The sequence below is a fragment of the Hylobates moloch genome, unplaced genomic scaffold, assembly GCF_009828535.3.
Source record: "Hylobates moloch isolate HMO894 unplaced genomic scaffold, HMol_V3 SCAFFOLD_12, whole genome shotgun sequence".
Lineage (NCBI taxonomy): Eukaryota > Metazoa > Chordata > Mammalia > Primates > Hylobatidae > Hylobates > Hylobates moloch.
Window position 1 is genome coordinate 40,422,386 of NW_026652287.1, and position 12,767 is coordinate 40,435,152.

General features: G+C 52.6%; 1 protein-coding gene across 5 annotated transcripts in view; it reads left to right on the top strand.

Annotated features, from left to right (window-relative positions):
* ARHGEF18 (Rho/Rac guanine nucleotide exchange factor 18) overlaps positions 1-12,767 on the top strand; it is a 131,043-nt gene that overhangs the window by 22,319 nt on the left and 95,957 nt on the right. For all 5 annotated transcript variants that reach the window (XM_058425414.1, XM_058425415.1, XM_058425413.1 and 2 more), the window contains exons 3-8: positions 4,425-4,684; positions 7,350-7,500; positions 8,264-8,378; positions 10,023-10,080; positions 10,753-10,797; positions 11,634-11,711. In XM_058425414.1, the coding sequence (XP_058281397.1) occupies positions 4,425-4,684; positions 7,350-7,500; positions 8,264-8,378; positions 10,023-10,080; positions 10,753-10,797; positions 11,634-11,711 (707 nt within the window). The remainder of the gene's footprint in view (positions 1-4,424; positions 4,685-7,349; positions 7,501-8,263; positions 8,379-10,022; positions 10,081-10,752; positions 10,798-11,633; positions 11,712-12,767) is intronic.

Genomic DNA, 12,767 nt, shown 5'->3' on the forward strand with positions numbered 1-12,767 from the left:
CTGGCTCTCATCTTTTCTTGCCCAAGATATGTCAGAACAAAGGTGCAAGCTCCAAAATAAAAGATGAGACACCCCCTCTCTCCCTCCCTCAATGTACCTACCAGTGGGAGCTGGAACAGCCTGTACTGCCTGGCTCCCCACTCCCCAGCTCCACCCCCATCTCTGGCCTGGCTCCCACCTCTGCCTCCTCTGAGGGAGGCCAGATGCAGGAGAAAGAGGGAGGCTCAGCCAGGCCGAGAGGCCGTCCTGACATGTTTATATTTACAGGAGGATGAAAACCAGAGACACAAAAAACCTTCAGGGGCAGCGACAGAAAAGACAGTAGGAGGTTGTCCAGGCACTGGGGGTAGGAATGGAGCCATCTGGGGGGTAAGTGGGAATTTGAAAGGACGCTGCCGCCCAAGTCACATGAGGGCCAGCCAGAGCTAGAGCTGTGGCTCTTTAGAAAGAGACTGAAAAAGAGGGACGCTGGTGATCAAAAGGCAGAGGGAGGAAGAAGAGGCAGAGGAGGAGTCAGCAGGGAGGAGGGAGGGAAACGAGGACGTTGGCCACAAAGGAGAGGAGATTCAAGAAGAAGGCAGGCTGTGGAAACAGTAGAGTGAGTCCTTAGGAAGTTAAACCTAAAATTGGCCAGGCGCAGCGGCTCACGCCTGTAATCCCAGCACTTTGGGAGGCCGAGGCGGGTGGATCATCTGAGGTCGGGAGTTCAAGACCAGCCTGGGCAACATGGAGAAACCCCATGTCTCTACTAAAAATACGAAATAAGCCAGGCGTGGTGGCACATGCCTGTAATCCCAGCTACTTGGGAGGCTGAGGCAGGAGAATCGCTTGAACCCGGGAGGAGGAGGTTGTGGTGAGCTGAGATCACACCATTGCACTCCAGCCTGGGCAACAAGTGTGAAACTCCGTCTCAGAAAAAAAAAAGAAAAGAAAAGAAAAGGCGCCTGGTGGCAGGCACCTGTAATTCCAGCTACTCAGGAGGCTGAGGCAGGAGAATTGTTTGAACCTGGGAGGCAGAGGTTGCAGTGAGCTGAGATCATGCCATTGCACTCCAGCCTGGGAAACAGAGTGAGACTCCATCTCAAAAACATTAATAAAAAAGAAAGAAAGAAAGTTAAACCTAAAATTGCCATGCAATTGTGCCACTGCACTCCAGCCTAGGAGACAGAGCGAGATGCTGTCTCAAAAAATAAAATAGATTAGTTTGGGCACAGTGGCTCACGCTTGTAACCCCAGCACTTTGGGAGGCTGAGCGGGGCAGGATCATCTGAAATCAGGAATTTGAGACCAGCCTGGGCAACATGATGAAACCGTGTCTCTACTGAAAATAGAAAAATCAGCTGGGCATGGTGGCACACACCTGTAATTCCAACTACTCGGGAGGGTGAGGCACGAGAATCGCTTGAACCCAGGAGGCGGAGGTTGCAGTGAGCCGAGATGGTGCCACTGCACTCCAGCCTGGGCGACAGAGCAAGACTCTGTCTCAAAAAATAAAAAATAGGGGCCGGGCGCAGTGGCTCACGCCTGTAATCCCAGCACTTTGGGAGGCCGAGGTGGGCGGATCACGAGGTCAGGAGATCAAGACCATCCCAGCTAACACAGGGAAACCCCCTCTCTACTAAAAATACAAAAAAATTAGCCGGGCATGGTGGTGGGCGACTGTAGTCCCAGCTACTCGGGAGGCTGAGGCAGGAGAATGGTGTGAACCCAGGAGGTGGAGCTTGCAGTGAGCCGAGATTGCACCACCGCACTCCAGCCTGGGCGACAGAGCGAGACTCCGTCTCAAAAAATAATAAATAAATAAATAAATAAATAAATAAATAAATAAATAAAATAGGCCGGGCGCAGTGGTTCACGCCTGTAATCCCAGCACTTTGGGAGGCCGAGGCAGGCGGATCACCTGAGGTCAGGAGTTCGAGACTGGCCTGACCAACCTGGAGAAACCCTGTCTCTATTAAAATTACAAAATTAGCAGGGCATGGTGGCACATGCCTGTAATCCCAGCTACTCGGTAGGCTAAGACAGAAGAATTGCTTGAACCTGGGAGGCGGAGGTTGCAGTGAGCCGAGATCGCGCCATTGCACTCCAGCCTGGGCAACAAGAACAAAACTCCGTCGCAAAAAAAAAAATTAATTAAAATAAAATAAATATAAAAATAAAATTACCATATGATCCAGCAATTCCACTTCTGGGTATCTTTCCAGAAGAACTGAGAGCAAGGACTCACAGATATTTGCACACTGATGTTGATAGCAGCGTTATTCACAAGAGCCAACAGATGGAAAGAGCCCAAGTGTCCGTTGATGGATGGATGAATAAATGCGATGTGATCCATCCACACAGTGGAATACAATTCAACCTTAAAAAGGAAGGAAATTCTGACACATGCTGCAACGTGGAGGAACCATGAGGATGTTATGCTCGGTGAAATAAACCAGACACAAAAGGATAAATACTGTCTGATTCCACTCGTAGGAGGTCTCTGGGCTCGTCAGGTTCATAGATTTACCACCCCCCACTTTTATTTTTTTTCTTTGGAGACAGGGTCTTGCTTTGTCACCCAGGCTGGAGCGCGGTAGCACGATCACAGCTCACTTCAGCTTTGACCTCCCGGGTTCAAGTGATCCTCCCACCTCAGCCTCCCAAGTAGCTGGGACTACAGGAGCCTCCCACCATGCCCAGCTCACTTTTAAATTTTTTTGTAGAGATAGGGTCTTGTTATGCTGTCCAGGCTGGTCTCAAACTCCTGGGCTCAAGCGATCCTCCCAGATTGCTGGGATTCCGAGGCATGAGCCACCACGCCAGGCCTGGTCAGATTCATGGAGACAGAAAGCAGAAAGGTGGGTGCCAGGGGCTGGGGAGGGGAATGAGAGGGGAGTGTTTCATGGGAACAGAATTTTAGTTTGGGAAGATGAGAAAGTTCTAGAGATAGATGGAGGTGATTGTTGCACAGCAATGGGAATGTGCTTAATGATACTGAACTGGACACTTAAAAATGGTTAAGATGTGGGCCCGGGTACAGCGGCTCACGTCTGTAATCCCAACACTTTGGGAGGCTGAGGCAGGCGGATCACTTGAAGCTAGGAGTTCAAGACCATCCTGGCCAACGTCGTGAAACCCCGTCTCTAATAAAAAATATATAAAAATTCGCCAGGAGCAGTGGCACATGTCTGTAGTCCCAGCACTTTGGGAGGCCAAGGCAGTCGAATTGCCTGCGGTCAGGAGTTTGAGACCAGCCCGGCCAACATGGTGAAACGCCATCTCCACTAAAAATACAAAAATTAGCCGGGCATAATGGCGGATGCCTGTAATCCCAGCTACTCAGGAGGCTGAGGCAGAAGAATCACTTGAACCTGAGAGGTGGAGGTTGCAGTGAGCTGAGATCGTGCCACTGCACACCAGCCTGGGCAGCAGAGCAAGACTCCATCTCAAAAAAAAAAAAAAAAAGGTTAAGATGATAAATATTATGTGATGTGTATCTCACTGCAGTAAAAAGAAGGGAGGGGCCAAATCTATAAAGACATCAACATGGGTGAGTTTAGGGAAAAGGGCAAACCCTGCGTAGCTCCGCCTTCCTCATCCCAAGACAGGTGTGGACACTGGCCCCTTGCCTCCTGCCGGCAAAGATCTGCAGCTGACAAATTGAGAGCATCCACCAAGTGCTGCCTGAGATCACATGGATGCCTGGAGCCACATCTCAGCACTGGCCTCACATGGAGCCATGGGGGAAGCCCACTCGTCCACCTACCCACCTACTCACCAAACCCTGTGTGCAGACAGTCCTAACAAATGCCTGGAAAAGGACAATTCCTGTCCTGCAGATCCTAGCAGCCCAGAGGAAGGGCACCTTACCAACCTTGAGGAGTCAGGAAGGCAACGTGGAGGGCATGCCCAAGCTGGGTTTTGACGGATGCATAGGAGTTCACCAGACAGACTCAGGATAGGCCGGGTGGGAGAGGAGGTTTTGCAAGAAGAAAAGGCAGGTGCCCTGGCTGGACAGAATGACAAATAGAATGACTGGGAGGAGAAGAGAGAAGTGAAGGACAAAAGAAGGGAAGGAAAAAGAAGTAGGAACAGGAGCAGGAACTGTACCAAAAAAAAAAAAAAAGATAATCAGATGGAAACTCAGTGACGTGAAGTGCTTTGCCAAGGCTACAAGTAGGGGAATCTGTCATGGAAGACCAGACTTCTGGCTCTTTTGTGGGGGTGAGGTCTTGAAGGTCCAGGTTAGACAGGGGACTGTGGGACTACTCCCTCCCATTCCATCCCACCCGCTGTGAGAAGGGCACTGAGCCCAGGATGGACAGGTGGGGGACAGGCAGGGTCTGGATGTTGGGAGCAGGGACCTTGTGGTCAAGAGACCCCAGGCTCTGCTGCCCCTTGGTCAATGTCTTCTTCCTCCTCCTCACCCTCCCAACCTACAGGAGGATGATTTTCCCAGGCAGCTCAGCGAGAGTATGGAGGACCTCAGCCTGGATTTGGGGGCCCTTCAGGGCAGCGAGTATCTGCAGGACCTGAGCCTTGGGGCCCCTTCCCACAGCCAGCCTGGGGAGACCCCAGACAGTCGCCCCCCCGGTGAAGAACCAGGAAGGGATTCTCTTTTCTCCAGCTTGGTGGGGTCCCAAGACCTGTCAAGGCGGCGCAGCTGGGAAAGGTCGCGGAGCTGCTCAGAGAGCTGGCGGAGGTCAGTTCCCCACTGCTGCCTGCTTCCCACAATGCACCCCTGGGACAGGGCAGAGGTCCAGAAGGCCAGAGCCAGGTCCTAAGACAAGCCGCCCCTTGCACCTGCCGTGGCCCCCAACGTTTTCGGTACCAGGGACCGGTTTCATGGAAGACAATTTTTCCATAGACCCAGGGGGACAGGGGATACTTTCTGGACAATTCAATCACATTCCATTTATCTTGCACTTTATTTATATTATTATTACATTGTAATACATAATGAAATAATTATACAATTCATCATCATGTAGAATCAGTGGGAGCCCCAAGCTTGTTTTCCTGCACTAGACAGTCCATTCTGGGGGTGATGGGAGACAGTGACAGATCATCAGGCACTAGATTCTCTTGTTTGTTTGTTTGTTTGTTTTTTGTTTTTTTGAGATGGAGTCTCATTCCATTGCCCAGGCTGGAGTGCAGTGGCATGATCTCGGCTCACTGCAATCTCTGCCTCCTGGGTTCAAACGATTCTCCTGCCTCAGCCTCCCGAGTAGCTGGGATTACTGGCACGCATCACCACACCCGGCTAATTTTTGTATTTTTAGTAGAGACAGGGTTTCACCATGTTGGTCAGGCTGGTCTCGAACTCCTGACTTCATGATCCGCCTGCCTCAGCCTCCCAAAGTGCTGGGATTACAGGCGCGAGCCACCGCACCCAGCCTAGATTCTCATAAGGAGTGTGCAACCTGGATCCCTCACATGTGCAGTTCACAACACAGTTCCCACTCCTATGAGCCTATGAGAATTTTTTTTTTTTTTTTTGAGACAGAATCTCACTCTGTTGCCCAGGCTATACAGGCTCACACCACCACACCCGGCTAATTTTTTGTATTTTTAGTAGAGACAGAGTTTTACCATGTTGGCCAGACTAATCTCAAACTCCTGACCTCAGGGGATCCTCCCACCTTGGCCTCCCAAGTGCTGACATGACAGGCATGAGTCACCATGCCGGGCCCCTGCTCCTTTGATAATCTAATGCTGCCACTCATATGACAGGAGGCAGAGCTCAGGCAGTCATGTGAGCGATGGGGAATGGCTCACACGCCTGCGCTCACCTGCTTTGCAGCCCAGATTCTAAAAGGTCACAGACCAGTACCAGTCTGTGGCCCAGGAGTTGGGGATCCCTGCTCTAGGGCCATGAGGGGTGTCTGCACCATCAGAGGCAGCCCAAAAAACCCTCTTCTAACTTGCACATGCATGAACATAGAGCCTGTGCGAGTGACTGAGCATGCATGCACAAGCCCAAACTGAAAACTGCACGTGAGGCCGGGCGCGGTGGCTCACGCCTGTAATCCCAGCACTTTGGGAGGCCAAGGCAGGTGGATCACCTGAGGTCGGGAGTTCAAGACCAGCCATGGTCAACATGGCTAAACCCCCTGTCTACTAAAAATACAAAAATTAGCCGGGTGTGGTAGTGCACACCTGTAGTCCCAGCTACTCGGTAGGCTGAGGCCCAAAAATCACTTGAACCCGGGAGACGGAGGTTGCAGTGAGCTAAGATTATGCCACTGCACTCCAGCCTGGGCGACAGAGAGAGACTCTGTCTCAAAAAAAAAAGAAAAAAGAAAAGGAAGAAAAAACAATCGACTGTATGCACACAGTGCAAGCACACAAAAACCTAAATGCACACACCTGCTGAGAGTATGGCCATGCTCAGCCCCCATTAGACCCACGCATATAAGCCTAAACGTGATCTGCACACTGCTTGCACGCATACGCATGAAGCCACCCATGCAGTTATGATCAAAACGGAAATGTGTGAGACGCCATGCACCCCGCAGTGGCAGCACCAAATAGTAGAGGCAGGGGGTGCTCTAGCCACACCTAACCCGTGTCTCTCAACCCCTTCCAAGTCATCCCACATAGAAATTCAGGCAGGGTGCAGTGGCTCACGCCTGTAATCCCAGCACTTTGGGGGGCAGATCATTTGAGGTCAGGAGTTCGAGACCAGCCTGACCAATGTGGTGAAACCCCGTCTCTACTAAAAAAAATACAAAAAATTAGCCGGGCGTGGTGGCGGGCGCCTGTAGTCCCAGCTACTCGGAGAGGCTGAGGCAGGAGAATGGCCTGAACCCGGGAGGCGGAGCTTGCAGTGAGCCGAGATTGTGCCACTGCACTCCAGCCTGGGCGAAAGCGAAAGACTCCGTCTCAAAAAAAAAAAAAAAAAATTAGCTGGGCGTAGTGGCACGTGCCTGTAATCCCAGCTACTTGGGAGGCTGAGGGAGGAGAATTGCTTGAACCCGGGAGGCAGAGGTTGCAGTGAGCTGAGATCGTGCTACTGCACTCCAGCCTGGGTGACAGAGTGAGACTCTGTCTCAAAAAAAAAAAAAAAAAAAAAGAGAAAGAAAGAAAGAAAAAAGAAAAGAAAAAGAAAACCAGTCTGTGCAAAAACTATCTGAGATGCAAATGTAGCTCCAACAAATCTAACCAGGCTGGCTTTCTTTGTCCTCTCCCCCTTGTCACCCACTCCTCTCATATTGGGAGGTCTGGACCCCTTTCTGTGGCCGGCGCACCCTTCCCTGTCCTGGAAGGGCCCCCTTGCATGTTCTTTCAAGCTCCCCTGGATGCCTGGGGCAGTAGCCAGGTGGGCAAGACCTGCTGAAGCCCCAGTACCCTGTCTTCTCCACTAGGCTCAGCCTCGATGCCTCAACTGTGGAGGAGGAACCCTGTCTCCCTCGAACACTGGCCAGCCTTGCTTTGAACCTGCCAGGAGGAGGGCTGAAGACCTGGACTCAAGGGTGTCTGTCTGGGGGCGGGACCCCCGCAGAGACCCCAGGCAAGGTGGGTATAACCTGCAGCCACCCCTGACAGTAGCACACTTTTGGGTCCAGAAGCCAGTGCTATGGGTAGGAAGGAGAGACTTGCCAGGGCTGGTGGCACTTACCCACCATGGCGGGGTGGGGGCTGCTTATCTGTGGTGTGGGCCATGCCTTGGTCGTCTCTGGGTCCTAAGATTCCAGCCCAGGCCTGAAGGGATTTCCCTGGGTAAGCATCTAGGGCAGGCTATGCATGGCCATGACTCCAACCCAAGGGCTGGAGACAAGGGGATGGGGGATGTCTTATCTTGCAGTTTCAGCCAGGCTTGGAGGATCTTTGCCTGGAGTGTAGCCTGTAGCCGGAAGGCAGCGGTGTCTGTGGTTGGGGTATGCAGCTAAGGAGAATTTGTCTCTGATCTGAGATCCCAGCTGACACCTGAGGAATGCATGCTTGGAGCTGTGGCTGGTGGCTGAGACATCTGGCTGTGATCACAATAGACCCTGGGGGAAATTCCTGGCCATTGTTAGAACCTATGGCTCTGATACCTGGGGCTCCAGCTCAGAGCTGGAGGCTCCTCAGCCAGGACTACAGCCCTGTGGCTGGGAAGCAGGTAGCTGAACCCATGTCCGATGGCTGGGCGGAGTGGCTGGAGGCTGAGGCTTGGATGAGTGTGTCACCCCATTTCTGTGGAGGTGTCCCTGGCTGTGGGTTGGGCCCCTCAATCTAGGGAACCTGCCTGCAGTCCAGGCTGCCTTCCCAGCTTAGTGAGGTGTTTAATTCCCTGCAGGAATGTGACAGCCCCAAGAAAAGAGTGAGGTCAAGGTCTGTTCCTGTGTCCTTCTATGAGATCCACTCTCCAGAAATCTCTCCGGGTCTGGAAGTGCCCACTCCACCTGTTCAAGGTAGCCAGCCTGGGAGTTGCCTTAATTCAAACCAAGTCGGGGAAAGAGGAGCCTGGCCAACACGGTGAAACGCTGTTGGGGTTTCATCCTTCATCCTGGAGGGTCCCCTTGATGGGGCTCTAGATGGGCCCCAGGGAAGGGAAGGGAGCTGGCTTAGGGTCCCCTGGGCAGGGACTGAGCAGAACGCTGGGGGAAACCAGAGAGGGGAAGGGATCTCCAGCATCTGTCCCTCCTCCTCTCCCTGCAGCTCTTGAGCCAGTGTGAGATTGCCCCATTGCAATGACCTTGTCCCCAAGATTCTCTGTTCTCTCTCTGGCTCTTTTTTTTTTTTTTTGAGACAGAGTCTTGCTCTGTTGCCCAGGCTGCAGTGCAGTGGTGCAATCTCAGCTCACTGCAACTTCCGTCTCCCGGGTTCAAACGATTCTCCTGCCTCAGCCTCCCAAGTAGCTAGGACTACAAGCACCCGCTACCATGCCTGGCTAATTTTTATATTTTTAGTAGACACAGGGTTTCGTCATGTTGGCCAGGCTGGTCTCAAAGTCCTGGCCTTGAGTGATCAGCCCGCCTCAACTTCCCAAAGTTCTGAGATTACAGGCATGAACCACCATGCCTGGCATTCTGACTATTTCTTTATCTCTTTCTTTATCTCTGAATTTTTATCCTGAGATCTTGCACCTCTCTGGCATCAGACAAACCTGGAGTTTAAATGCATAACAAGTCTCTGAGCCTCTGTGGCTTCTTCTATTAGAAGAGGCGCAGCAGCTCACACCCGGAATCCCAGCACTTTTGGAGGCCGAGGCAGGTGAATAGCTTGAGCCCAGGAGTTCGAGGCCAGCCTGGGCAACATGGTGAAATCTTGTCTCTACTAAAAATACAAAAAACAATTAGCCAGGCATGACAGTGTGCACCTGTAGTCCCAGCTACTTTGGAGGCTGAGATGGGAGGATCGCTTAAACCCAGGAGGTCAAGGCTGCAGTGAGTTCTGATGGCAGGACTGCACTCCACTCTGGGTGACAGAGTGAAACCGTCTCAAAAAAAAAAAGGAAAAAGAAAAAGTCCTGGTGCAGTGGCTCACGCCTGTAATCCTAGCACTTTGGGAGGCCAAGGCGGGTGGATTACCTGAGGTCCGGAGTTCGAGACCACCCTAGCCAACATGGTGAAATCCCATCTCTACTAAAAATATAAAAATACAAGAATTAGTCGGGCATGGTGGTGCGTGCCTGTAATCCCAGCTACTCGGGAGGCTGAGACAGGAGAATTGCTTGAACCCAGGAGGCGGAGGTTGCAGTGAGCTGAGATTGAGCCATTGCACTCCAGCCAGGGTGACAGAGCGAGACTGTGTCTAAGGAAAAAAAGGGAAGGGGGGACATAAGCGTATCTCCTTAAGGCCACTTGGAGAGTCTGCTGATCTCATACACGTAAAGCACTTACTAGGTTGTAAGCACTCACGAGACACTGGGGACACCTGCGTTTGTCCCTGGCTCTCTGTCCTCTTCTCGTCTCTGTTGCCTGAGAGTACAGGCCCTGTCTACATGGCTCCAGTTCTGCAGGGGCCCAGGGTGGCATCCGGGAGGGCTCTGCTGGGCTGGTCCTGTCCCAGAGCTCCTCACAACTGTGCTTCCTGGGATGCGGGGCTTCTTCCAGGCCTGGAACCTCCAGTGCTGGAGTGCATGGAAAAAGACCACGTGGAACCAGATCACGTGTGAGTTTCTGCCTCGTGGTGGGGAGGGACCCCCAGGGAACAGGCCACAAAGTCAGGGCTGCGGGAGGAGGGCTGCCGGGGTGCAGTGTTGTTGGCCATAAGTGACCAGGGCCAGACACCATCCCACTAGTCCGCCCATAACCTCATCTTCTTTCTGACACCATCCTTCTCCCGGCGGGAGGGACCCAGGCCCCTCAGAAAGTTTCTCAATGTAGCCTTGGGAGACAATTGTGGCTTGTGTGTGTGTGTGTGTGTGTGTGTGTGTGTGTGTGTGTGATAGGGTCTCACTCTGTAGCCCAGGCTGGAGTGCAGTGGCGCGATCTCAGCTCACCTCTGCCTCCTGGGTTGAAGTGATTCTCCTGCCTCAGCCTCCAGAGTAGCTGGGACTACAGGCGCCCACCACCACACCCAGCTAATTTTTGTATTTCTAGTAGAGACAGAGTTTCACCATGTTGGCCAGGCTGGTCTCGAACCCCTGACCTCAGGTGATCCGCCTGCCCCGGCCTCCCAAACTACTGGGATTACAGGCGTGAGCCACCGTGCCCAACTGACTTTGAGCAGGGTCTGCATCAGGACCTGAGGCCTGGCTGGGCAACCCCAGCTTGTCTCGGGGAGAGTGTCTGTAACCTGGAGCTACCATGGGCTGTTCTAATCTCACCTCCACCCCAACAGGCTGATTGTCCAGCAGGTGCTTCAAGAACTTCGACAGTACCATGGGTAAGTGGGAATCGGGACAGGCTTGAGGGGAACAAAGTTGGAGACAAAAGCAGGAAGCATGCCAGGGGTGTGCACAGGTGTGGGAGACAGGGGTAGAGAAGACTGGGTGAGGGCTGGGTACGGTGGCTCACGCCTGTAATCCCAGCACTTTGGGAGGCCGAGGCGGGTGGATCACGAGGTCAGGAGATCAAGACCATCCTGACTAACATGGTGAAACCCCGTCTCTACTGAAAAATACAAAAAATTAGCCAGGCGTGGTGGCAGGCGCCTGTAGTCCCAGCTACTCAGGAGGCTGAGGCAGGAGAATGGCGTGAACCAGGGAGGTGGAGATTGCAGTGAGCCGAGATCACGCCACTGCACTCCAGCCTGGGCGACAGAGCGAGACTCCGTCTAAAAAAAAAAAAAAAATTATGTAAGATTTAAGTACTTGGTTAAAAAAATAAAAATAAAAATTAGCCAGGCATGGTGGCACATGCCTATAGTCCCAGCTACTCAGGAGACTGAGGCAGGAGGATTGCTCAAGCCCCGGAGGTCAAGGCTGCAGTGAGCTGATTGTACCACTGCACTCCAGCCTGGGCAACAGAGCGAGACTTAATTTTTCTCTATTAAAAAAGAAGAAAAAAATCTTCCTGCTACACTGATTTTGTTCAGCCAAGACACATTACTGCCCTCTGCTGGAAAACGTGTCATAATGTCTCATATACAAGCCCAGAGTGTCAAGGACGGGTGGGCTCTTAGACGGGGTACCTGGTGCATGCCTGTACTCGGTAGCACTGGGGTAGGTGAGTGGGAGAGGAGGCTGCCGACCCAGGTATCTGTCACCTCTGATCCTGCAGGGCCCGGCAGAGGGCTTGCAAGTCAGCCAGCCCCGGAGGAGCCCACTCGAACCTGACCTGGTTTGAATTCCTGTCGGAGTAAGTACACAGATCTGCTTCCGGGGAGGGCAGCCTTGGATTCGAACAAGTGTTTACAGATGGTCCTTTGGGCCAGGCCCCCCAGGCTGGGGGCAGGAGCTGGAGCCCCCATCAGGGCAATGATGGGAGCTGGCAGGAAAGGGAGGGGTGAGGCTCCCGTATACCCTGGGAGGACAGAGGAAGACTTCCTGGAGGAGGTGACGATGTAAGCAGGGTTCTAACGGAAGAGTAGGAGTTTGCCAATATGTGCAGATGAGGATGAAGGAAAGAAAAAGAAACTAGAAGGCTTAGGGAATGACATCGGGGTGGGGCTGGGAGGAGGCAAGGTGGGAGAAATCAGCAGAGACCAGACCACCTCAGCGACACGAAGGAGCTCAGACTTTATCCTAAAGAGCAGTGGGACTTGGGCGCGGTGGCTCATGCCTATAATCCCAGCACTTTGGGAGGCCGAGGAGGGTGGATCGTCTGAGGTCAGGAGTTCAAGGCCAGCCTGGCCAACATGGTGAAACCCAATCTCTACTAAAAATTAAAAAATTAGCCAGACGTGGTGGCGGGTGCCTGTAATCCCAGCTACTCAGAAGGCTGAGGCAGGAGAATCACTTGAACTCAGGAGGCGGAGGTTGCAGTGAGCCAAGATCACGCCCTTGCACTCTAGCCTGGGCGACAGAGTGAAACTCCGTCTCAAAAATAAATAAATAAAAATAAAAAGGGCAGTGGGGCCTTTGAGCATCATCAGTTCTGGGGATAGGATGAGGACAGGATGAGGACCACAGACAGGGCTGGAGGTCCCTGAATCCCTCTCTCTCCCTCCTTTCCTCCCTCCCTCTCTCACTCACTCATTCATTCAACAAACATTTACGGTTATTTACAAAGTTCCAGAAGCCACTCAGACCGGGATCAGGGGCACAGACTGGAGAAGTGGCATCTCTGCCCAGGAAATAGATCCCACCAGAACAGGAATCATGTCTGCCTTATACGTCACTGAGCTAATATTTATAAAATGAGGGTGTGCCTGAAATCCAGGAAACCACACCAGTGACCTGGGGATGGAGTTTG